The sequence below is a fragment of the Melospiza georgiana genome, chromosome 2, assembly GCF_028018845.1.
Source record: "Melospiza georgiana isolate bMelGeo1 chromosome 2, bMelGeo1.pri, whole genome shotgun sequence".
NCBI classification, from domain to species: domain Eukaryota; kingdom Metazoa; phylum Chordata; class Aves; order Passeriformes; family Passerellidae; genus Melospiza; species Melospiza georgiana.
In genome coordinates, this window is record NC_080431.1 from 101,208,462 (window position 1) to 101,235,020 (window position 26,559).

Sequence of the window (26,559 nt, forward strand, 5' to 3'; positions counted from 1 at the left end):
GGGAAACTGCAGCGTTCCCCTGGCTGAGCCCCATGAGGTCCCTTCCAGGCATCACTCAGCATAAACTGGCAAGAAAGCTGAGTATTGATTTTGATTATCTGCACTATATGTGTGCTTGTAGAATCTGAAATTAAACAGCGGATTGGGTTTCTAGTCCCAACACCCTATTTATTTCTGGTTTTATTTTCCTGAAGGAAGGCTGAAAGAACAACGGAGAGCAAAACAAACCTAGCGGGAGGTTACAATGTACACAAAGCCATCTTGGGAGTAGGGGTGGTTCTTCGCTTAGCGGAGAACGCGGGAAAGAGGGTGAGGGATGGGGATGTCTGCTGATGTTTAGGGGAAGCAGCAGCAGAGAGAAGGGCCGCTGTTGTTCTCGGGGTGCACTTAACCCTCACCCGCACCCCGCTCCGCGGCGGGCACAGGCCCAGCGCACGCCCCGGCCCCCATGGCGCCGAGGCACCGCCGCCAGGGCCGGGAGCTCTCGCCTCCTGCAGGGACTCCCCCGGCCCAGGGCGGGCGGCCGCCCCTCCGCCGGCGGGACGCGTCCCCCGCGCCGCCGCCGCCCCTCCCGCCGCCGGCTCCCGCATCCCGCGCCGCGCACCCCGCGTGACCGGCGGGGCGGGCACAGGCGGGCGGCCCGTCCCCGCAGCGCCCGGGGCCGAACGCCGCACTCCCGCCGAGGGCAGAGGAAGCCGGGCGCTGCATCCCCGCTCCGTCCCGGCCGCCCGCCCCCGCCGGAGGAGCCGGGGGCGGGGCGGGGCCGGGCTGTCCGCGGCGCCTCCCCGCGGGAGCGGGCGGGGCTCCTCTCCTTTGCGCCATGATGAACAAATGACCTCGCGGGGAATGAAATTTAAGTTCCACCGGGGAGAGAGAGTTCTCTGCTTCGAGCCCGACCCCACCAAAGCCAAAGTGCTCTATGATGCCAAGGTGACCGGCCGCGCGCGCTCCTGCCTCCCCCTCCCGCGTCTCCCCGGGCGGGAGGGCGCGGGGCGGGGCCGGCGCGCGGCCCGCCCGCTCCCGTTACGGCTCCTGCTCTCCCGTTACCGCTCCCGCCGGGCGCTGGGCGCGCCCTCGGGCGGGAGGCGGCGCGGGAAGCGGCCCTGGGCCCGGCCGGGGACGCGGCTCCGCCGGCAGCTGCACTTGTTGCGGGAAACGGGCGCCGGCCCGGGGAGGGGGGAGCAGGCGGGGAGGCCGCGGTGCGGGGGCCGCCACGGGACAGGGAGACGAAGCGAGGCGGTGCCGTCCCCGCCGGGCCTGGCCTCCCTCCGTTATTGCTCCCTGCGGGCGGCTCAGGCCGGTGCCCCGGTGGGGCTCAGCTCTCTCCCCGCGCCACGGGAGCCCCGGGGGTGGGGGTGCGCGTAGCGGCTGTTTGGGAGCCTCTGGGCCTTGGCCGCGCCGGGAGCGGAGGCGATGGGGCCTGCCCGCCGCGGCAGGTAGACAGCGGGGCCCCGAGCCGCCCTGGGAGCGCCGCCGGCCGCGCTTCCCGCCGTTCGCTCCCGGCTGAACACCTGCAAAGTAATTCTAAAGTCTCGCTGCCACCCCTGCAGTTTTCTAGTGTAGCAGGATCTATTTCCTGTCACGCTTTCCCACGCTTACTGCCCGCCCCTCTGCGTTTCAGAAAGGTGTAAGTGGTAGCGCTGGTGAAGGAGAATATACGGCAATAGGAGAGTGAGCAGTGCGCGGTGGGCCGTAGGTGCTGCAGTAAGAGGTGACTGCCTCAGTTAGGGCCTAACCGTAAGGGTAGTGAGAGTAATGATAGAGCTTTATGTAAATAGTGTTGCTTTAAGGTATCAGTGGTACACAAGATTATTTTTCAATCCTGAATCATCTGTGTCCGACTTAGAAACAGAATTCTGGGTGTTTTTTTGTTACAGAGAGGGATAAGAAAGGAAGTGTTGTAACTGGATCCTTAATGAAATTAGTACTTTTTGCTGCAGGTTTGTGAGTGTGCTTATGGGTGTTTCTCAAACATCTTTGTTTAGGAATGCCACCGTCCTGTAATATTTTGCTGCCCTTTTGTTTTTACATTTACTCCAATGTCCTAACGACCTGGCAGCTGTAGTTGCTATCCCTATAAACTATAACCTGAGTACAAAAATGCATTGTACCTCTTCTTCTTTACTGTCAAGTACTGTAAACAGCATAACTGTCTGTGAATCCATCAATGGTTCTTAAATTCTGGACACCCAAATTGAAACCTCACTAGTAGCCTAAGTACTGATAATGATCTATATTGAAAGCTACTCAAGTATAGGCACCATATCTTTTTCTTCTGAGGTGCAGGCCCTTTCAGACTGGCCATTGCACATTTGTAAAAATGGAAGAAAACAAGGACTGAGATATTCCCAGAGCCTCTTAATGTTTTGTGACCGAGAGTCTGTGGTGTTCAACAGAGCAGTATTTCTATGGTTTATGTATAGAAAACTGTGTTTCCTGCTTAGGTGCTTGAGCAGACAGCACAGAAGAGAAAGTGTAAGTAGCCCAAATCTGCATATCCACGCTGTGCTACTGCACAGTTTGATGTTTCCCTTTTTCTGTCTTGAAAGCATGGGACCTTTGAGGATAGGACCAAGACAGTGAGCAGTCTGCAATGTTAAGAGTAGTCAACAAGAAAGCTAAGTTTTCTGATCATTTAGTATGATCCTGTTCATGTCAATATTAGCTGTCAGAATATTGTCTGTTTAATTTTCTTTTTTTTCTTTGTGCATAAACTTTCTAAATACCCGATGGCTTACTTTCTCTCAAGTTTTTTAATATGTACCCCTCATTATTTGTTTCAGATTGTTGATATTGTTGTTGGAAAAGATGAGAAAGGCAGAAAGATTCCAGAATATCTGATCCATTTTAACGGTTGGAACAGAAGGTAAGAACCTATACGTGTGGTTTCAGTTCTTCCATTTTTTCTATGTTATTCTGCAAAGGTAGGCTTTGCATAGAATATCAAAGGACCAATGTTTGCAGGAGTATTTTGTTTTTGTGAATGCCTTTAATATACTTGCTCATGTTGACATTTGTTTGTATCCATAAATTTCAGTGAATCGGTTTGATAGATGTGAGTTTAAACCTTATGGGATATCTGCCTGTGCCATATACTTATGGCACCTAAGTTTCCATTAGTAAAAGGTATATGCTTTGTTAAATCTAGCTCTGCATTGTTTGATTATCAGTACATGAGTGCTGTGTCTTGACTGTGATTGATAGTATGTGTCAGTGCTAGAAATGCTGTTTTGGATTAAGTCAAGGCTTGGCAGATTTTAGATGGCAACGTGAGAGCTGAAGCCACGTTAGCAGAGAAGAGTGCAAACCTTGTGATGCAGGGCTTGCTTCTGAGTGGCATTAAACAAGTCCTTTGTAGATTTAAAGTGTATTAATTCATTGACAATCATTAGTGGCATATATTCATAGTCATTTTTTACTTTCTTTTGACCTGTCCTTAGCTGGGATAGATGGGCAGCTGAAGATCATGTTCTTCGGGATACAGACGAAAACCGCAGATTACAGCGTAAATTGGCACGGAAGGCTGTGGCTCGCATGTAAGGAATCCTTTTGGCCTCAAAATTAATCAGATTCATTTTCAGATTCAGACAGATACATCCAGGTGTCTACAACTGAGCTTGGTGTCTGAGCTCATGCTGTAGGTGGTAGATAGATGCATAATGCAGTCAGTGCATTCTAGAGAGCTTCTCTAAGCTAGAGACATGTGGATTGTTACTAACACTCTAAATGACTAACAACTCAATAGCTGTGTTATTCCTAACTATTGCTGTGAAATGCCTGTGTGTTGTATCTGCATCTTCCCAAAGAAATGCACTTGCAAAACACTTCAGGAAAACCTGAAGTATTTTTGAGCTAAAGGCAATAATCTAATATTGGTTGGCTATGGCTAGAGGATCTGCTTGAGAACGTGAATGTGAGGTAATGTACAGACCTTGGGGTATCCAGTCTGAAATAGGCATTGTCCAAATAATTTCAGCTTTAATTAATGAAAATAACTCAAACATAGATTTCCTGTGAATTTGCACATAATCAAATTAGTTAGGATAAACAAATGAAATAATACTACCCAGATGTCAGTGAACCATTTTACATTCTGTAGGAGAAGAAAGGGAAGAAAGAAGAGACGCTGCAGGTTGCCTGGTGTTGACTCTGTGTTAAAAAGCCTTCCTGCTGAAGAAAATGATGAGAGTAGTGAAAACTGTGAGTTTGTTTTCCTCCTTTGGTGACTGGTGGGATGCCTTGACCTGGGGATAGGTGCATGGTGTCAGTTGCCATGGGAGTTGCCATCCTGGTCCTTCCTATCTGAAATACTCAAAGGCAGTCATATGAAGAGTGGGAACTATGTTTCATGCTAAGCATCTGTTAAGTTGGAATATCTGTTTTCTTCTTGTAGTCCAGAGGTGTCTCCTTGCATCTCTTCTATTCAACTGTTTTAATCAGTGATTTCAGAGCTCAGTACTGTTTTATTTAGTGTAGTGTTAATAGGTGTGAGAACCCCTCAGATTTCTTCGTTTGATGTTCGGAAATGCAACATTTCCCTGCTAGTGTTTGTGTATTTTTGAGGGCAATAAGATTATTTTTTTCCCCAGTCTACCTCACACAAAGGTCTGTTTCTTGTCAACTGACTGTCTGATTTCACTTTCAAGACAGATTTTTAATTTCCTGCATTTTCCTTTGTGACTAGAAAGCCAGCAGGAACATTGGCTGGCACTTAACTGATGTTCTGGGAACTGCTGCTGCACAGATTCATGCCTTTTGATTGAGTGATTAATATGTTAATCCTCTGTGGAGAACTAAAGTCCAATGAAAATGTGGGTGTTCAGGAATGTAGGGAGCTTTTAAAAGTGAATGTTTTTCAGTTAGAGAGGAGGCAAGAATACTTCCTATTAACTCACATGTTTAAAATATTTGTAGTGGGCTGTAAATAATGCATGTTTAATTCAATTAGAATTACTCATCCTCATTAAATATAACAAGATAATTGTGGTTTTTTTAGTGGGTTGGGTTTTTTGTTTTTTGGGGTTTTTTGCATTGAGGCCTCAAACTGACTGGTCATAACCTCTGTAATGTAATAATGAATATGTGAAATCTCTTTTATGCAGCTATAAGTAGTTCTTCTTCTGACGACAGTGATGAAGGAACAGATGAAGAAATAAAGAGTGAAGAAAGTGACATAGATGAGAGGACAGAAATGGTATTTTTGTGTGTTCCTTAAGTTAATAGTATTTATTATTTATTAGTATTAAGTATTGGTATTAATAGTATTTAGTATTTATTATCATCTGCACTTGAAATTCTGGGAAAATTGAAGTAGATAAAATATAGGCCACAACTGGTTATTTAGCTGGAATTAAAAGTATAATTTTCTTATTCCTGCTGTTTACTGTGATTGTGATTTTGAAAATTACACAATGTCATTTTCTTATAGAACTGTATGATATACTGCTAAAAATACACTTTTTTTCCCCCCTCTCATTCTACACAAAAGACTCACGTGGAGAAAATGTAGCAGACTACATTTTCCACTTTTGTGGGTGCTGTAAAAATTTGCTTGTCTAGGCAGGTTGAACAAACTGATAGCAGCAGGATGTTTGTCATGTATTTTACTGTGAAACAGGCATGTCAACCCCCCCTGGTTTTAAGTTAAAATGTAGAGAGGACTGTTCTGTTTTCAAGAAAAAAAACATTTATTTTTCCACAGTAAACAGTTGATCTGAAGATGTGTCGACTTTAACAACTACGGTGTGGGTGATCTGCAACAGCAATACCTAACAAATTTGTTTGCTTTTTTTTAAAGTTAAATACTTAAGAGAACATTAAATTAAAAAAAATTTAAAAATGAATTTTCAGATGTTTTCAAGAGCAGTATTGTTAAATAGTTTAAGCCTATTATCCACTTGTATCCTTACTATTGAAGTTATTGTTTCACAACCAATATATTGTTTTCTTTCACTGATCTGTTGTAGAAAGAAGAACAAGACACTCATACAAAAAGGGACATGGAAGAAAGAGCAATAAGCATAGAAATTCCTGAAGTCTTGAAAAAGAAGCTTGAGGAAGACTGCTACTATATTAATAGAAGAAAAAGGGTATAAAATAAAAGTTGGGGCTCTAATGTGCATAAGGGCGTGAGGTAGTTTTTGTTTATACAACTGGAGTTTTTAACTTCACCTTTTTAGCTTCATTTGAGCTCAGGGCAAGGAAGAATACAAAGAGTGTAGGGAGTAGCATTCTCTATAGCTATAACAGTGGCTTGTCATATTTAGCAGTGTACTGTTGTGGTTCCTCATGGTGCTTTAGAATGCAGATTGGTTTTGAAAGCTGCAAATGCAGCAGGCTTGTTAATCTGACCATGTCTCTTCTTTCTCCTGATGTTGATAAAAAATTCAGTTTAAGGGTTGAAATTATACAGTCCTGAATTTGCTTTATGCACTAGATATTTACTAAATTAGTTGGTACATTATAACTTAGGGTTTTTATAAGACATTTTTTGTTTCTTTTTCAGCTAGTGAAGCTTCCTTGCCAGACAAATATAATAACCATCTTGGAGTCATATGTAAAACACTTTGCAATTAATGCTGCTTTTTCAGCCAATGAAAGGTCTCGGCACCATCAGATGACTCCACATGCTAATATGAATCTTCATTATGTGCCACCAGAGAAGAAGTGAGTAATCTTTAGTCCACTGCTGTTGTCACAAGAAGAATGACCTTGCATTCTGTGTTCTGTTTTATGGCTGTTCACTTCTGTGAGCTTATACCATAATGTATATTTATTTACAGGGCTCAAAGTATTTGACAGATAACTATAGCAGAGTAACACTGATAACTTGTTTACCAGTGAGAGAGTCCCTGTACTCTGAAAAGTCATTATGCAAAATATCAATATTCTGTTTTATCGTGTAAATTCTTATATTCTGAATATTGAGATCTGTTTTGAAGAATGTGTTGCTGTTGTCAATGTGGAGAATTTCATATCTGATATAAGAATAGCCTACTTAGATAAACTTGAACAGGTTCATGTTTTAAAAAGGATAAAAATTTAATACAAACACTTATAAAGATCTCCAAGTGCAAGTTGTTGGTTTGTTTTAAGTGGATATATGATCTTAAATCTTAGAGTCAGTATGTAGGGAAACTGTGGTAACACAAGTCCTGATTTGTTGAAATTCATGTTTTAGTCTGTTTTCTCAGCTGAGCTGTCTGTTCTTCTACCTTGTTACAAATGCATTGACTATACATGTTTGCGGTGTGGTGGTTTTTCATTGTTTTGGGGATTTTCTTCTCTTATGTTAAAGATTTTTGATATTAGATAAGACTGCTTCTATCTAAGTACAATGGGGTGAAATCTTGTTATTTTTATCAACAAGAAATCCTGACTTGTGTTAGTGTTCTATTTCAATGGTGTGTATTTATGCTATTCCTTGAAGTATTTTAGCCTGAGTGTCTTGTTTTACATTTGGTGTCATTTATTCTTTGACAGATTGACACTTCCTTCTTTGTAGTATAATCTCCCAAACAAAAGGTTAGATAAAATATCAGAAATATAAACAGAAGGTTTTACACACATTATGATTTTTACAGGTCTATGTTTAAGTAACTTCCTCAATAAAAACAATGTTTTACTAAAAAAAAAGGTATAGTTTCAGTGATCATTAAGTGGGAGAAATTCAGCTGACATCTTAATTGTTTTTCCCTTAGTGCTCTAACACTGAAGGTTATTGACCTTCTTGGATTTATAGAATTTCTGCACATGATGGTCCCCTGGCCCAATTCATGTGTATCAGTGTTAGTAGGTGGTATGAAATATTGGAGGTTTGGAATTTCTAACATGGATAATTTTGGGAGAATCAAATTGTTAACCATACACATATGTGCACTTGAAACATGAGAGGGGAAACCTTCACAAAGGTGAGAGGTGTTGCTGGTGTGCTGCACTTTGTGTTTTTGGTTCTTGTAATAGCTTGTATGGTCACCACCTAACCTTGTAAGTCTTCCACACAGACCTGAAACTGAAATTCCTGGTAGCCTCCAAATGTAGTGCTCTAATTAGGAGAACAGACCACTGGAAACTGCTCTCCCATGCAAATGTATCTGGTTTTGTTGGTTCACTGGATAACTCTTGAGCACAGCTCAACTGCAGCTTAGTAGCTATAGGTCAAATTCTGCTTTTGCCTTTTAGACAGAGATTCCGTCTATTGAGTACTTACTTGTTCTGGTGCACAGGTGCCTCTTTTTCAGCATAGGTGAACTTGGAAAACCAAAAGAATGTTTACCTGACAAACATCTAATGAACTTTATTTATTCCACGGTAGATTTTATTAGTTTAGTGAATAGTGTAATATAACAGTTGTGTGATTTTGTTTGAGGTTGTGAAGCAGACCTTTTAAAAGAACTTGTATTTCTGAAGTTAACAAGAGCAATCACCTTCTTTTTAAGTGTGTTTTTAATCACTTATCATTCCTTAGTGATTGAATCACCATATTGTAGTTATGTTAATCGACTGTATTATTGAGCAATTTTGTGCAACTGTGCTGAAAAATAGTGGCATGCAACTTTGAAACTTGTAATTTTTTTCCCCTCTAGTGTCGAGCTATGTAAAGAGATGGTGGATGGGCTGAGAATAACCTTTGACTTCACACTTCCCTTAATTTTGCTCTATCCTTATGAACAAGCTCAATTTAAGAAGGTGACTTCATCAAAATTCTTTCTTCCCATCAAAGAAAACTCAACAAATACCAACAGGTAGGTTAGATATAAGAAGTTTATTATGCCTTATCTCAAAAGTTAGGAGAATGTGGTATCCTTGGTTCTTAACTAATTTGAAGAAAAGTATACTTCTGGAGAATAGAATTCAGTAGAAGAGCTCATCACTTTAATAGTTATTGGAAGGAGACTGTTTTCCCTGAATAAAAGTGTTCAATAAGTGTGACAGTGTTCGCAGGGGTCTTGGGATGAGGAAAGAGACAAGGATCTGACTCCATGTTTCAGAAAACTTATTATTTTATGGTATATATTATATTAAAACTATACTAAAAGAATAGAAGAAAGGATTTTATCAGAAGGCTAGCTAAGAATAGAAAAAGAAGGAATGAATAACAAAGGCTTGTGTCTCAGAGAGTCTGAGCCAGCTGACTGTGATTGGCCATTAATTAGAAACAACCACATGAGACCAATCACAGATGCACCTGTTGCATTCCACAGCAGCAGATAACCATTGTTTAAATTTTGTTCCTGAGGCCTCGCAGCTTCTCAGGAGGAAAAATCCTAAAGAAAGGATTTTTCAGAAAATATCATAGCTACAAATAAGATCTGTGAAACTAGAAGAATTTCTTTTGTTGCTAGAGCCCTGACCATCTCAATTGTGTAAACCTGCCCTAATTTCCTAGAAATCAGGAGGAACTTTCCCCAAGCCCTCCTCTGCTGAATCCACCCACGCCTCAGTCGACTGACAGCCAGCCCACCACAGGGGAGCCAGCCACGCCGAAGAGGAGGAAAGCTGAGCCCGAGATCCTGCAGTCTCTGAGGCGTTCGACGCGCCACAGCTCCAACTGTGACAGGCTGTCGGAGAGCAGCGCGTCCCCGCAGCCCAAACGGCGGCACCTCGACACCCCCGCCTCCATGCCAAAGCTCTTCCTGCACCTGGAAAAAAGTAGGCTTTTCTTCTTACCTTGTGGGCCTAAACAAAGCATAAAGTTCTGTTCTTTTAGTGCTGCATGGGCTGTAAACTCAGAGAAAGAAATGGAAGCCGTTAACTTCTTGTATCGGTTCTTTAACTCTGAGGCCTCATTACCGAAGAGAGAAATACAAGGCAATATTGTCAGTACTTTGGGATATTTTTCCACAGAATGCAATGAGCTGCTTTTCTGAGAGTCTATTTTAGGATAACCGTTATTGAATTTCAGCGTTTTAAGACTTCAAACATTTTAGCAGCAGGCCTTAGATGCATTTAATGGCTTATAGTTCCAGGTAGTAGTTTACAAGTAATAAAATTTTTCTTTTTTCTTTTGTTTTGTTTTTCCTTTCAATTTGAAGAAACTCCTGTCCATAGCGGGTCATCTTCACCTATAACTTTGACTCCTAGCAAAGAAGGGAGCACGGTGTTTACTGGCTTTGAAGGTAGAAGAAACAACGAATTGAATGAGGTAACATTTTGATGTTTCTGTCCTAGATGTAATGATTGAATGTTTTGCAGACCTCAGAGTAAGGCTATGTAAGAAAAGATTTTGTTGGTATTACTTATTTCATCTTTGAATTTGAAGTTCTATACATTCTAAATTGTTTATGACATAAAATTTTCATAACCGGTATTTTCATATTTTATCTATAGGTTTTGTCCTGGAAATTGATGCCAGAGAATTATCCACCAAGTGATCAACCACCACCTCCTTCATATATCTATGGATCTCAACATTTGCTGAGGATGTTTGGTAAACTAATGCAAAATTCTCTGCTCAAAGTTGCTTTATATTTTTTGTTTCCAGTCCTGATATCTGTGTGATTTTTCTGTTTTCTTTATTAAATTTATTTTTATTCTTGGAGGAATGTACATTTTAATCTATTTGGAACTTTAGGCTATTCATAGATTTGGTTATCTTTTATTGGCTCTGTATGCCTTCATTTAAGAAAGGCAAAGCAGTGTTACTTCCAGTACACTGTCAAACATCACTAAACCCAGCATCATTCACCTTCTCAGCATGTTTTTGTTTAGTAAGGCTTTGAAAGATCAAAAGTAGCTTGCAAGGGAAAGTGGGGTCTGTGGTGAGAAGAAATTTTTATATTCTTTTCTATGTAGTGGATAAAAGTAATTTGAAGTTGCATTTACAAGAAGAGGTATAAACATTATTTCTTTTATTCACAGTAAAACTACCAGAAATACTGGGGAAGATGTGCTTTCCTGACAAAAACCTGAAGGCTTTAGTAAAACACTTTGAGATGTTTCTGAGGTAATGTGACACAGTGTACTACAGCAGTGTTTCTATTGTTACATAGATCTAAATGTCTTGGAATGGCTAAGGGGACTTAAAATAAGATATTCATTTTCTATAACTACAAGATTAGGATAAAATTAGTATACCATTTTAACAATAGCAATTTGAGTAAAGATGAATGTAAGATTTTTCTATTTTTTAATTCCACTTGAAGGGAATCAGAATTTTCTACTTTCAATTTTGATAAACACATTGATATAGAACTGAAGTGTGAAAGTTTGTTCATATGTATAGAATGATAAGTCTGACTTGGTTAAGTAGCATGTTTTATGAAGAAATGCAAAGTCTGCATTGGTATTTTTTATCAATATTAGCAGGAGGAGAAACTTGTTCTTTAAAATGTGTTTTAAAGTATGCTGATTTCTTAAAATAAATGTCTGTCTTAACTGAGCTTTGAACAGAAGGATTTCTCTGTGATGCAGTACAAAGGTTTGTAGGGATACACAGCTCTGTGTGGCTGCACTAGCTCCACCACTGGAGTCAGTAAGGTCATACCTGCCCCATGATTGGTTTATCAGGTACTGTAATTAGTATTTCTGCATGACATTGTGCATGTGGTTAGATATCTAGTGTTGCTCTGTGTTGTGCAGTGTCAGTACACTGGAAAACAAAATTGCCAAGGAAAACTTTCAGAAAAAGGTGTTGTAGATGGTAATGGAACAGATATGGAAATTGTAGATTAAATTTGGTCAGTGACATAGGGAAAGGTAACCTAGTATTACACCAGCATAAAAAAAACCCTTGTGTTAGATATCAGGGAGATGAAAGCTTTAAAATGCTTTTACTTTAATTACTTATTGAAAATAAAAAAAAGTTTCCAATGTCAAAAGTTTTTACAGTACACAGTTTTTCTCTGGGAGCAGTTAGTTGTCAAGTTTTACTGATTCCATTTTGCATCTCTTTTGTTAGATTCTTGTTGGCATTCAAAATACCTTTAAATTAAACAGGACATAATTAGAGCTCATTGTTGAAAGACTGTTTTTGCTTGAAGTGAATATTTTTTAGGGAGCTTAACTCACTGTGGATCAGATCAGTTTTTATGAGACTTTTGACTGTTCAGATTCTCCTGTGTTGGTAGAGCAGATCTCTGTTCTTTAGTGTCTTTAATAAGCATGTTTTCATATCCATTCTTTAATAAACTTTAATGGAGTAGAATAGATGGAAGGAGAAACATGTCCCCTCCACCCCATAAAATAAAGGTTGCTTATTGGGAAAGGGTTGCTGAAGGGAACTGAAATTTCTAGTGATAGTATCTGTATGTGTTTTGCTTTTCCATCTGAGCATTTCATTGAAATCTGTAGTCATCTATAAATAGAAATAAAAATCATATTTCCACATCAGCATTTTTAGGGGAGATAGAACTGTAGTTTTGAAGCAAATCTTTCAGTAGTTCACCTTTTCCATGCTTTGTGTCGTGGAGAGTCCTCCAAATACACAACTTGCATTCCTTTCAGAAAACACTTAACCAGAGATGTGCTTCAGTCCTTGAGGCCAGGCTACAACAAAACCAAATGAGCCCCACAAGGCAAGGATAATGTGGATATCACATATCTGTTACAGCAAAATATTTGAACGCTGGTTTTTTTCCAAGCACTTTCTTTTTTGACAGTGTCAAGAAAGCTTCAAAGTTACAGTTACTGCTGTAGGAAGCATTTGATCTTTGATAGCTTTGTAATAAATACTTTCCTTAGTCTACTTTCCTTGTCAGCTATGCTACTCGGCAACAGAAGCCAGTACAAATTTTTAGATACTTTTTTCTTAACGTGTATTCATATGGTGCTTTGAAAAATTTTTCATTTGAGTATTTATTTCTCATGATGCTTGTCATTGGAAGTGGTCAAAAAATTATTTTCTAGACATTTGTTCGAGCTTGATTTTTATCACAGAAATAGTTCTGCATTTTCTGGTTGTAATCACAAGAAAACTTGAGTTTGAGGTGACATCTGGTACTGATGCCTGGAAAATAGCATAGATGTTCCCAACAATATTAGAGTGAATATAAAAGCAAAGCTTTACTTGAAAGCTTTCAGGTAGACAATATGGCAAAAATCACACGTGGTATAGTAATTCCACAATTTCTACCATATACTGTCCAATTAAAAGGTTAATTGGTTAGGTAATAATCCCTGGGGTCCTGCCCCACTGAAGGCAGAGGTTTCTTTTGCCCCACTGTTTTTATGTCTGGTCCAGATTCTGGTTGAAAAACAGAATGTCTGTGTAGTTGGTTTTCTTCTTGGAGTAAGACTAAACAATATTTTTAAGGTTAGCTTTTTAGATGTAGGGAAGAAAGGTAGGAAAATTGCTAGAAGCTACAGCCATGCTTTAGCAATCTACAAAGCTACAAATACCTGAAAGATACAAAAACCTAAAAATCTTTAGGCATCAGTACTAGTTCTTCAGTTTTCACATTCTGCCTTTTCCTTTTTGGGAATTAAAAGATTAATGAGTGATTATTATAAATATTTTATATCAGTTCTGTTCTGGCTTAACTTTTGAACAGTAAGATCTTCCCTACAACATCTGTATGCATTAGGTAATAGCAGCCAGTTTACTTAGGACTGCTTAATTATTTTTGGGGTTTTTTTAGTGAACTGCTCTTGAGTGAGAAGCTTAAGTACTCTCCTTTTCTTTATTTTTCTAATAGCCGGCTCTAATAGCAAAGGATTGATGGGTCTGCTTGCATTAATTAAACTACTCCTGAATCTTCTTTGATGTCTAGTAGAGTAGTCCAAGCATTAGTAGTTTATGTATTCTTAAATAAAACTTTCATGCACTGCACAACTGATTTAGTTCTTGCGTAGATACTGATATAATTTTGATTTATGCTTTTGTGGCTAAAATTTATAGTTTACCATTTATATTATTAATCTCCTGTGAGCTGAGAAACTGACACTTATGTAATGTAATACTTTTTCTGGAAGCTTGTTGTCCTGAGTTTGCTTAGTTCATGATAGATACATTAAATTAGCTTTGAGATGCCACATGGATAATATTTTCCAGTCATGCCCTCAGACTGCTGCTAGACAAGATTTTTCTCAATTTCCCATACAACATATATTTTTAAGAAATGTATGAAATGCATCTTTTTGACTTTCTTGTTAAGTAGAAACTCTGCCCTCTTAATCCAGCTTCCTACAAGTGTGTAAAATGAAAATTTCTTCATGGAAAACAGGAAAGTTTATTTCTCAATAATAGAATTTGCAGAAGAAAATTAGATTCTCAAATTACGTACAAAACTCTGAATCTTAAATTATTTCTGAAATAATTCATAGTACTTGCAGTCTAAAATATACTCACCAGTTGATTTCAGTGAATTTCACTTAGTGCACATTCAGTCTGTGGGAGTTAATGCTTTAGCTGGTGCTTACTGGTGCTAACTGTTAATTGGACTAGTGAAAGGCCCCTGATTAAATCTCCTTGCCTGTTAATAGCTTTAGAGTAAGAGGAAGTATTAGCTTTAAACTAATTCCATTATTTCAGCCACTTTTGAAATAAAATGCTGCATATGCTCTATTTTACAATTTCCTGGCATTGCAAGGGGCCTAACAGGCCTCCAAAGGTTGCCTCAGTGGTGAGAAGTGACTGACAGGAAGATGCCCATTTCTATTTTGCTATTTCCATTAATTTGCACACAGCCTTGGCTTGGAAAACTGTTTTGGAATTAAAGGCCCCCTCCCAAGTCTGTTAACCAATAGGAGCTACTTAAGAGTTAACAGTATGTCTGCTTTTACAAGAGCAAGACCCATCTTCACTGAGGTAATTTCAGAGACTGTCATTTGCATTTTGGGAAAAAAGGCAAAATGAAGTGGTATAGAAATGCATAGACAGATATTTTGACTTTGATGAAATACAGAAGAATAAATAAGTGATGAAATATTTCTAAAATACTTCTAAAATTTCTAGTAAGTTTTTTTTTTAGATGATGCCAGTGTATTAGTTCAGATTATGGACAGGTAACAGTCAAATATTTTAGTTTTGTTAAAAACCCACAGATATTTCCAACTCAGTATTTCCTTTAAGCTTAAATATCTTTTTTTTTTTTCCCCCACTGATGCTCTAAAATATGCTTTTATCTATTGTGCCACTCTGCTCCATGGGTAGGAAAATATTTTGATGCTGATGAATTTTTCTGTGAAGGAAGCCAAATCAGAGGACTGTAATAATAAAATGTGTGTATACAAAGTTGACAAGTTGTTTCACGTAACTTTAAGAAATAGATCTCTGGTCCTGACAGCAAATTTTGAGTGTAGTAATTTTATTATATATAACTGCAGTGGTGAATCATCACCACTAGTCTGTGCTAATGTACAATTATGAGAGGTTATTTGTGTCTGAGAATGAAAAAATTAATCATTGCAAATGGTGAATGAATTAGAAGACATCTTTAGTTAGGCAAAGTTGCTTTGTAATAGAGTTCCTGTTCATTGTGAGTCATTGTGGCTTCAGTTGCAAAAAGGCAAGTAATTAAAAATCACATTCTGAAAGATGGAAAAGAATGCAATTGTGCCAGTGTTTCTTATATTGTATTATTAATTGATTAATATTGTTGAATTATACTGGTTTTTTTCCTCTCAGTTTTTTAAATTAACCAGTTACTTGGTTATGACACACTAGAAAACTTCATAGAATTGGAACATAAATTGAGAGAAAATCAAGTTTCTGGGTATAAATGGAGACCTGGGTTTAGAGTGCACAAACACGTGAAGCAACATTTTTTTCCAAGTTTTGAAACACTTTGAAGGGAAGGAATTTTTTGTGCCCAGTTGGGTAGAAAGGGGCCCTCTCAAACTTTTGGCACCTTTAGGTAGAATGCTTCCCACTGAGTACCTGGTATTGTGCAGGTTCTTACTTTCAGTGGGCTTTGTTGGCTGCTTGGTCTGCAGAATGTGCTCATTGGTTTATTGTCCTCAGCTAAGGTTTTGCTGCATTGCCAAAAGCTGCTCATGAAACTCTCCATGTGGATTGCTTCTCTTCCTTCTGCTTTCCAAATCTTCAGGTGCCTGGGAGTTTGAATGAGCATATTGGTAGTCAATAGCTGAGGCTTGGATCATGTATCTACATGTAGAGGTTGCCCCAAGTACTTTAAATGTGTTATGGTAGCTTTTTTAGAAGGCAGCTCTAGGGACCTGTGCTGGTCTGGTCACGGGGTCTTCATCCTCAAGATAAAACCAAGGACTCCTGTATTGAGCTCTTGTAGGACTGTTTTTTTCCAAAAGGTCCTTGGGAAAATTAAATTTGCACTCACTCAATCTGATTCTTGGAAATGTTATGATGGTAGCTTGGCATCTTCAGGATTCTCCACACTTCCTCTTGAAAGGCCAAGGAATATTATCTCAGTTTCTGTATATCAGTGAGTGATAAGAGTCCAGTCAACAAAACAGGCCAGTTTACTCCTTTAGCATGGTTCTTTAGCCATTGGGTATTAGAACAAACATCTGAAACCTCGATTCACTTCTTCTGTTGACTGCAATGGTGTTATGATGGACTTTGTCATCTGAACAACTTTCCAGATGGAGACAGGCCTGCAAACTGGGGAGGAGTGAGGGTCAGATGGTTGTATATGTTTCTTCGTGAACCTAAAGCCTTTTAGTTTTCAAATCCTGCACTTGAGTAGTAGTGTCAGAGATGAGGTAGTTCCTTAATCTGCAAATGACATTGCTTTTGATGAGGTGACTCACAGAGCTAGGACTCATAATGGTCTTCTAGCAAATTTGGATAGATCATTACAGTAGCCTTTCAGACAGGTCACTGATCTCATCAAAGCATCTGCTTACTTTTTAAAATTCTGTAGGAGAATTTTGTAAGGTCACCTTCCTGGAAACTTTTCCTTTGGACTCTGTCTTCTTATACTTTAATGGCTGAGGATGTCTTTCTGAAAACTAAGGTTTTCTTTTCTTTGTCATTTTCACACTTTCTGGGCTGTCCCTAAGTTTATTCATGTGATGGTAGCTGACATTTGTAAGAATTTTTTTTCTTCATTCAGAGACTTCTAGTAATAAATCTTGTTGGTGGTGTCAAGGCAAGGCCCACCAGAGTGTGCTCTTAAAACTCATACTAATTCAGTGACTCTTTTTGATATATGTTCATTACATGTGTCATATGGCCTTCTAATGTGGATAGTGATAATTCAGTTCTTCTTTTTGCTAAATCTACCTGTATAAATCAGTCAGATGGTAGTGTATTTATGAGGCTATTGCTTGCTTAAAAACACCCACACTTGAAGATCAGAACATAGCTTGAGGAATTCCTAAGTTGCCCACATCTTTTTCACTTGTCTCCATCCCCTCTAGACCTTTCTGAAGTGTTGCCCTTCTAGGAACCTGAGGTTGGAGGAAAATAACTGCATTGTGCCATGTTACCTCTGTTCTCTAAGCATAAAGCGTGAGTTTGTTTTTGAGGACATTCATGATGAAAAATGCATGCAGTCTCAAATCAGTATGGACTGTGCCTCCCAGAAGTTGGTTGCTCATCAGCAGTCTTGCTTTATAGATGTATTCATAAAGAGGTATTCATATAGATGTATTCATTTTACTCTGTAAAAAGTATAAAAATGAAAGAGGCAATAATGCAGCAGGTGACTGAACGGATCAGATTTGTAAGTTAATCATGAAACAATTTCTGAATAGCTCCATAGCAATATGCTTTCTGATCTATTGCTGAACATTGGCTCTGTCTGCTAATTACAGCTCCCTCTGTCTTTAAATCTTGGCTCATGACTTTCAGGTAGCAGTGTAATTGATCTTGATGCTGGTTTAGCTTGTCCAAGAGCAAAGCAATAGTGAAATATCTGTGAGGCAGAAGTCTTAGGAGACTCCTAATATTTCTGTGCCAGCCTTCTGCACTCTGATGTCTTTTGAATAGAAAGCAGCTTCAGAAGGGCCCCTGCTCTTTGTATGCAGGTATAGAAAGGATTGTGACAAAGGCTGACTGTGTTCCTTCAGTAGTTTTCTTCTACTTCTCTGCAGAAAATAATTTGTGTTTGCTAGCTCTGGGGTGTTTTGCTTTTCACAACTGTTATGTGCAGAACAGGGAGATGTATGTTTGACTGTGTGCGGTTTCTTTTGAGTTGTAGCTGTAGCACACCATCTCAGCTAAAATTTCTCATCTGTACCAGCTGTCACTTTAGCATGCACCAAACTGGCATGTATCACTGATGATTTAAGCAATAGTCAGGAAATTTGGAAGAGAAAGTGAACCTGTTTCCCATTACATGCTGATAAAATTCTTGGAACTGTCAGCTACCCAAATGCCCTCTGAAACATGTTCCCTTCTGTGATCTAGCTTGTAGTACTGTGTTTTACTAAATGTTATCCAAAGATAGTAAGATTTTCATCAACCTCTGTAATTTTTTTAATGTCTTGGAGTCATTAATGTGTGTTAATGAAGAATTATCAATCAAATACCACTTGTTGTTCATCTGAACTGTATACAATCTAAGTACATCCAAAGTTAGGTTCAAGTCTGTTAAGTTTTAGGCTTTTCCACACTTGCTTCATACCAACCCCTCATCCTAGAAAGTGATTTGTCGCTAACTAAAGTCAGAGGTCATAGCAGTTGATGACTTGAGTATTTTATTAGCTTCTTAATTGCTATTTTTTTTAGTGGTTTGAAACATTTTACATCAGAAACCATTTAGGTCCCTTTATATACTGTTAATTGCAGAGCTGCTGTGAAATAAAGAAGTATGAAGGAAGTTGACAATGTGCCTTCTAAATTAACAGTGACACACCATAAAGGATTGATTTCTTTTATAAGAGTTTCTATTTCTCACTGCTTTTTCTAGTTACATCTAGTAGGATGTAACTAGTTATAACTCCAGTTTAGCATTTGTTTAGCACTTGCAAGGATTGGGGAAAAATCAACTCTCTTTCATTTATCTGCAGTTTTGTACTGTCACCATTTTCTATGAGCTCTGAGCAATTAATATATTTCTTATTGAATATAAATGCTTTATTTAGAGGATCTTGCCAGTATTCTTTGATGCTTTGGCTCTCTTTAGATCAAAGAACATGCCTAGTTCAGGCAGTGCAGCAGTGAGTGAGGTTGGAGAAGGCCTGTAGTTTTTATGCCATTTACATGAATATTTTTTTTAAAATTGTACTTTCTATGTCCAAAGTGTTGGCTATGCAAAACAGATTATTTTCAGCTTCCAATAGTGAAGTCATCAGCCCAGCCACTGTTTCTTGAGAGAGCACAGATTCTGTAAATGACATTGTTTTCTGTTGTTTCTTTTGCTTCCTACTCTTAAAACATGTAGCTAGCATTTTGCCATGCTTATTGATGCTGATCTTTAATATCCAGGTATTTTTGAAGGTCTTTGTTTTTTTTTTTCTGAAGGACAGCTTGAGTGTAATCTTGAGTTTAATAACCATTTTGCCCTTTTTCCCCTGTTTACATACCTAGTACCTTTGAAATCAAAGGAAGGAACAGGGAGCTTATAGTCATTCTAGCTGTTTGTTTCTGGTGTTTGTAGCAGCACTGTTTTAATTTTCAATCCTAACCAAAGAAACAGTTGTGTGTTAGCAGAGCAGGAAAACATGATAAAATACTGGGTGCTTGGTGGTTTGAATAGTATTTGCAGACCATCTTGCAGAAATATGAAATTAAGGAACTGAATTTGTGAAGGATGTGTTTTGTCATTGAAACCCATATTTAAATCAGAAAGATGGAGACCCTAAAGGCACATGAAATATATGAAAAATCATAACTTTACTTGCCTTAAAAGATATAGTTTGGCTCCTTAATGAATCCTGGCTATTTGTATAAGATACTGACAAGGTGATAACTGAAAATACTGGTTTGGGCATAAATGAAAGTAGTGTGCTGAGCAGGTAACTTACAGAAGTTGCAGAAAGATCTCTTCTTTTTCCTTCTGTGCTAGTTCTTTGAATTCTTTTTCTGAGTATAGTTTAACTTTCTGGGGGTTTTTTTGTTTTGTTTTTGAGCTTGAGGAATTTTTTTTTAATTCTTGTTGGATTTCAGAATGCTAGAGTAAGGCTGTTTTTCACTATGTGAAACTTGTAAAAAATAGGGCAAATCCTTTGTATGCCAAATTTCAAAGAGTAATAATTCTTAATTCCCAGGCTGTGTTTTTGCTGAGCTTAAAAATCAATTTGAAAAAAGCTTTTCTCTTAAATGTTTTATATTCTGTTCTTTTTTTTTGGTGTGCTTTCTTCTCAGGTTTTTAGCAGAATACCATGATGATTTCTTCCCCGAATCTGCCTATGTAGCTGCATGTGAAGCCTACTACAGTACTAAAAATCCTCGGGCCATCTACTGAAGCTATTAATAAGGATTAAATCCTGCTATACATAGCCCATGACAATGCTATTCTGCTACATGGCTACAAGATGAGAAAGGAATTAAAACAACTTCTGGAGTTGAAGACATTGGAAAATATCTTTATGATGGTTGGATTACTTAGGAATGGAGAACTGCTTTTCACAGATGTGTATAAACAGTGGTGTGAGTCACTTAGAAGGCTGGATATAAATCTGACTCCAGATGAATGAAGAAGCCTTGTTCTGACTTTACTGCGCAGGACTACACAGAGTAATAAAAAGCAAAGGAGGCAAAAGCAGATGCATTGGCAACAGGACATTCTCATGAAGATAAATTACCATGTTGTGTTTCATTGTAGCTCAGCCTCTCCTGCCTGAGAAATAAGACTTGACTAAACAGTTACATGAAGAGAATTTGTGACTGGTATCTTATGGATTGTTTTCCTCAAAAATTACATTTCATCTGTGGAACTGTCATGATAGAAAGAATTGCTTAATGTAAAGGTGGCTTTGCTGTTTGGCTAGTGTGACATCTGCCTCAAAAATGACTTTGTTGCTTGAATGACAGATGTGTTGCTGACTTTGCATTTTGCAGAGGTGTATATAGACCTTTCATGGTAAAGCTGACAGGGTTCTGAGCAGACCAGACACAGCCAGGGATTTGGCATTTACCTGGCAATAAATGATTTCCAGAGCCGTTATGAAAGAACTCATTTTCTACAAGTAAATGGGAAAGTCAGTGAAGTCATTGCTCTTTAATTGGCAAACATTTATTTTCTTAATAAAGTTCACAGTGGCTGCTGTGTGGATGTGTGATTTTGACTGTCTAAAACATCTTGTTCGTGCTCAATTAGTATTTTTGAGGGTGCTAAGTGTGCGTATAATGAGAGGTGGGAGCACTGACAACATATGGAGAGGAGCCCTTTCTGTATCATTGGATGTTCTTCTGCAGACTTGAAGGATGTCTCTTTAGACTTTTTTAGACACTTTGGCTCTGGAAATAGCAGTTCAGTGAGAACTGAGTTCCTACAAATGTGACAACACATTCAGTATAAAGTAATTGAAACATAATTCTTGTTGTGGAAACCACATGCAGGACTTAAAACACTGGCCTTCAGAATCCTTGGCTCTATCAAGATAGACACAGATTTTAAAAGCACTGAGAGAAAACAGGACTGGGTTACAGACTGCATTAACGACTCTAATCCTTCTTGGTTCAGAAAACTTCCACCTATAATGCAGAGCTCAAGTTTCCTCACATTTGTAGAAACTAGTAATTTGAAGGCATCCTCTTTCACACATAAATGGCAGGCTCAGGCTAAAAGGCAAAAAAAAAGAGTAAAATCTGCTGTTGATATTCATTGTTACTTTTCAGAGTTCTGTGGTGTGCTCAAGCTTACGAATTCAAAAGATTAGGATTACTCTGGTTTTAGTAATTTTATGAAGAGTCTGCTGAACTCAGTTGTTAAACCAGTGGCATGGATGCATGCAGATTTGATGATTGTTAATTCTAAAAATTGCCATTTAGCAGCACTACTCTTTTTTAAACACGTTTCTCTTGTACCAAGAAAACCCCGTATTTGTAAGCTTTCATCATTCTTGAATGACAGAAGTTTTGGATCTCTAGCAGAATCCATGTACATCAAAACTTTGCCAACATGTTTCATTCTAGGTTTAAATGCTGTTTCTCTTAAAGAGAGTTCAACAAAATACAGACAAACTGTCTAACACGAGATGAGTCTAGGAATGCTGCCTGAAACTTCAAAATTAATCCTTTCTATTTTAAGAATGCTCATGTGCAATAGGACTGATCTGGTTTTGTTCCATTTTTTGCACCTGTGAGTATAAGACACATTACAAACTGAGTCCTGTTGTGTGACTGTTTAACTGTTGAAATGAAAATTTCTGCATCAAGGGGTCGGGAGTACTGTTGGTATTGCCTTGTGGAGATGCTCAAAAGATGTGAGGGGGTAAAAATTCTGATGGTCCAGTTATAGTGTAGTCTTTGTGAACAGAATTTTTCATAAAATTCTCTTGAGGCTGCCGTTGGATGTAATATTACAAACTATCTTACTCTCATAAAAACCAAAAGCTTTTCTCCAAAGTTGTATGCCTTTGTGCTTCTTGACACTTCTAACTGATATAACCTTGATATTTGAATATATATTTGAATTTTAAAAGTTTAGTTTTATAAATTCAGTTACAGTAATGTGCAACTTTGACATCCCTCTTTACTGTTACTCCTCATTTAGGCATTCCAAATTTTAATACCTGATTTTTAATTTTTTTTAAGCTGCAGCAGTGGGACACTCTTGCAAAAACTTGAAACAGAGTGCTCAAGAGGGACAGTTCTTACTGGTCTTCAAATATATAGAGAAGTACCAGAGAGGGCCCCAAAATTCACTTGGAATGTAATGTTCAAAGGTTCTTGAACTCAGGAAGCTTAATAATGTAGCTATAGAGCCCGTGTGAATCTGGAGGAACTCTTTCAGTGTTCTTGACTGATCAGATGCTTGATGGGATCCACATCCATCTGAGGTGATGAAAGATGCACTGAACTATTTGCCATTATTTAGTTGCTCTTTGTAGAGTTACTCACATTGTGTTTTCTAACCTGGTTGAGTCACAATGGCATGGACTAGCTGCAGGAATATGAAAGCCTGACTGAAGCAGGCTGCAGGAGCCTTCAGAGGACAAGTCTGCCAGCAGACTTGAGAGGCAGTCCCCTGGAGCAGAGGAGTTGAGGAAGCAGGTTAATGGGCAGTGATAGATCATACCAACGTACCTCTTTGTACAAGGCACATGTGCTCTGTTTCCAAGGGACAGCAGATTTGTTTGTGTATTTCAGGAAATTATCCCACTGTAATTACAGTGCACAATTACACTGGTAAGTTTCCATGCTGGAGGTGGGTCCTGCACTTCCCTTCAAGAGTGGGGTGCTCCCATAGTGGGTGTGATGTTTTGGATATGACTGTTCTTGGGAAAAGGCAGAGGAGAGCAATTGCAGCCTAGGTTTAGAAGCAATGGTGCAGCTGATGGGTGGGAAGAGAGCTGCCACCTGCACACCCAAGGTGCTTGGGCTGCACTCGTGGGACTCATTTCAGTACCTGCTCTGACTTGGCACAGGAAGGTGCTTGAGGAGCTTTATGTGGTGCCACAGGACTATGAAACTGACCTTATGTTTAGTGCTTTACATAGACAGTAAAGTTTACCAAAGAAGAATAAACAAAACAAAACTTTAATATTCTTCTGTTTTATTCCTGATTTTAAGCTTGATTCTGTACCTATCATTCTTCAGGAAAAAAGAAGGAAATCAATACTGTTCTTTCAAGTGCACTGTCCAGAATTGCCACGTTGCCTTTCATTTTGCTGTTGTGTTTTTCAAGCTCCTATTTTAAAGCTCAGGCTTTCATGGGGGTCCTTTTCAACTGAGATGATGAATGTGAATGTGACCAAATGCTAATTAAGAATATCTTCCATGTCCCATTCTGAAAGCTTAGGCACATATTAGGGTTTCCCTTGCACTTGGTGTGGGCTAACAGCAAATGTGTCGTCACTCCTTACGTCAGGAATGTGTGATAGGAACTCGTCAAACACTAGTGGAGGATAACCTTGCTCTGGATTATGCTGAGAGAAATGCCTGCAGTCAAGGAGGAAATAAAAAGCTGATTGGAAGTAAAAAGCTGTTACTGCTTTTCATGTTTATATCATCAAAAATGTTATCAACACATTTGGGGAGAATGCCGAGGAGATTGTTATTGGAGTTAAAATGTATATGTGTATATTAAATCCTTCATTTTGTGAAAATTACACATTTTCTCCACTGGCATCTTTAGCACATCTTCCAAAAATATGTATACTGGGGTGGAAATAAGCTGCTGAAGGCAGGGGGCAGGAAGGAACATTTATTATTCTTCACCAAGTCTCAAGTCAAGCCTTTATTGTAGTAGCTGGCTGTAGGAAAGCACAATGCTGACAGCTCTTGGACAGAGAGCCTCGTCTTAACTTTGGGCTGTTGCATGTTTGGTCACTTTCAACTTCTGGACCAATAACAGAGGCAGAAAGTAAGATTGCACTTCAGAGCACATAAAGGCTAGTCCAAATTCAAGGATAAAATGCCATAGCATGCTTTGGCTAAATGTGTTATGTTTTTGTCTCGTGTACTGTAGGATCTTTGTGATGGCACTTAATCACGTTAACAAGTCAACAAGTTCCATTTTATACCTTTATACATGTCAGTGTCTCAAGGTTCCCAGGAACAACAGTTCCAGATGGTATGTTCCTTTTTTGTTCCTTTGACCATAGTCAGTACAACCTTGATGTGTTTACATAGTCAGCTTTTTCACTTGCTTATGAAACAATGAATTTGGAGGGATTTTCTGCTTTTTGTATAGCTGCGTGCTTTTTCTGTATGAAATTAGTGAATACAGGTACTACGCTGCTAGAGTTGGAGGTAGAAACACTTCAGTATTTCTGTCTCAGTTTTTGGTGGTTTTTACTTCAGTGACAACACCCCCTCCCCCCAACTCCTAAACCAAAGTTTGGAATATATATGGCTTCAGGAAAATGTTATCAGCAATGACTGAGTAGCAGATGTAGATGCTTACTAAGATCTAACTCTGTGCATTCTCTCTGTTGCATGCATAATGTATTTTCCCCATCTAACTCACATAGCAGATGACTTTTTTGCATTAAGGGTAAAGATTATAGAAAGCTGAATAAAATCAGTGAAGTATAAACTTGTGCTCAAAGATGAAAAGAAGTCTGTCTTAAAAAAGAAAATTAGGGGGAAAATGAAGTGCACATTGTTCCTCCTGTCTGTTAGTTGGGAGTGGTTGCTTAGGTCATGTGAGCTGGGCAACAGTGTTAGGAGAACAAACAAACCTCAGATGCAAATTGATAAATCCCCTCACTAATACTGACCTTTAATAATGCATTCCATGGAATGGAGTAATTTCTCTGCCATTTTGTTTCTAGAAATGGTGGGAATTTATTATTAAAAATTACTTTCTTAACCAATACAAGGTATTAGATCTAATTCTGGGGAAAGCAACCCAGGTATTGAAGCATTGAATCATATAAATGTGTTCTTAGGGATATTTTGGTGTGATGCCAGAAAACAAAGTGTGTTTATGTAGCAAGAAATATAGAGAAAAAAGTGTTTAGTTCCTGGCAAAATTAACAACAACGCTTCCATTACAGTGATAGTGTTCAGGTTGGGCTTCTAATAGATAATATCAAGTAGATGTTCAATTTATTAGACATTTTTTAGTCTTTAATTATAAGGTATTAATAATTGCCAATCTGATAATTAAGTTAATAATCTCTTAAGTCCATGAAACCAAAATATCTCCCAAGTATTTTCTTTCTTTACTCCCTTCTTTCCTTGCTTATATTTTTTCTATTATTCTAGAAAGTTGTAGAAAGCATGCTCATGAAGTTCATGGAGAGAAGAAGGGTTCTGACTCAGACTAAGCAAGTCTGAGCACATACATTGCTTAACCATTTATGTGTTTCTGATTCATTCTGAGGTATAAGCATCACATCTGTACAACATATACTAGGTTTTTATTTGTAGGCTCAAAAGTAGAGCCAGAATGAAAGAGTTGAACTGAATGGTGTAAATATCTAATTGAGTAATGGATAATTCAAATATGCCTGAAATTAGTCCCACTGTATGTATTTATATGGTAGGGATATTTTTGTTTTATGTGTGGCTTTCTGAGTCTGGTTACTTGATGCCAAGCATTATAAATGAGGGCCTTTCTCTAAAGTGTAAAACTGATTAAATGTTAACATGAGTAATCAAACATCAAATTTTGCCATAAATTTGAATTCAAACATAGAAATGCTGCTATCCCATGTTATAAACAAACATTCTGCCTTTATTTTTGCAGAAGCTTTTTAGAAATGGACTATATGACAAATCTGGTGCCAGGTGGCTGGCCTGGTGAAGGTGTTGTTTTCTGCAGCAGAACTAAGGTAAGCTGCAGCTCTCCCCAGAATGCCTCCAGCCCTTGCAGGGTTCTTCCAGTGCTGGGCTGGGGCACTGGTAAGCACACAATGACAGAGTCCTCAGATGGAACAAACCTTCACAAGTTGTCTCATGTTTATATTTCAATGACAGCAGTACAGCAAATGCCTGCATAGTTGATATTTAGTGAGCATTTTCATGGCTTACCTTCTGTTTTGTAGGCTGCTGAGTTAAGAAATCAAAAGTAGTTCTGTTTCGGTTTCACATGCATGTTTGAGTAGGAGGTAGATTTTACTAATTGTTTTTAATCAGAT

General features: G+C 38.7%; 1 protein-coding gene across 1 annotated transcript; it reads left to right on the top strand.

Moving 5' to 3' along the window:
• Window positions 1–779: 779 nt before the first annotated feature.
• On the top strand, window positions 780–22,368 carry MSL3 (MSL complex subunit 3). The gene is made up of 13 exons (XM_058045087.1): window positions 780–930; window positions 2,784–2,866; window positions 3,441–3,536; window positions 4,100–4,200; window positions 5,103–5,194; window positions 5,967–6,089; window positions 6,506–6,666; window positions 8,586–8,744; window positions 9,389–9,651; window positions 10,035–10,144; window positions 10,330–10,429; window positions 10,861–10,945; window positions 20,171–22,368. The coding sequence occupies exons 1-13, from the start codon at window positions 832–834 to the stop codon at window positions 20,268–20,270; spliced, it is 1,572 nt and encodes a 523-aa protein (XP_057901070.1). The 5' UTR covers window positions 780–831; the 3' UTR covers window positions 20,271–22,368.
• The last annotated feature ends 4,191 nt before the right edge of the window (window positions 22,369–26,559 follow it).

What these genes read in the sequence shown, in the direction of transcription:
- MSL3 (XM_058045087.1), top strand. Translation starts at nt 832, where the DNA reads ATGACCTCGCGGGGAATGAAATTTAAGTTCCACCGGGGAGAGAGAGTT. An exon ending in AACTCAACAAATACCAACAG is followed by an intron (nt 8,745 to 9,388) that starts GTAGGTTAGATA and finishes CTAATTTCCTAG; the next exon opens with AAATCAGGAGGAACTTTCCC. An exon ending in CACTTTGAGATGTTTCTGAG is followed by an intron (nt 10,946 to 20,170) that starts GTAATGTGACAC and finishes CTTTCTTCTCAG; the next exon opens with GTTTTTAGCAGAATACCATG.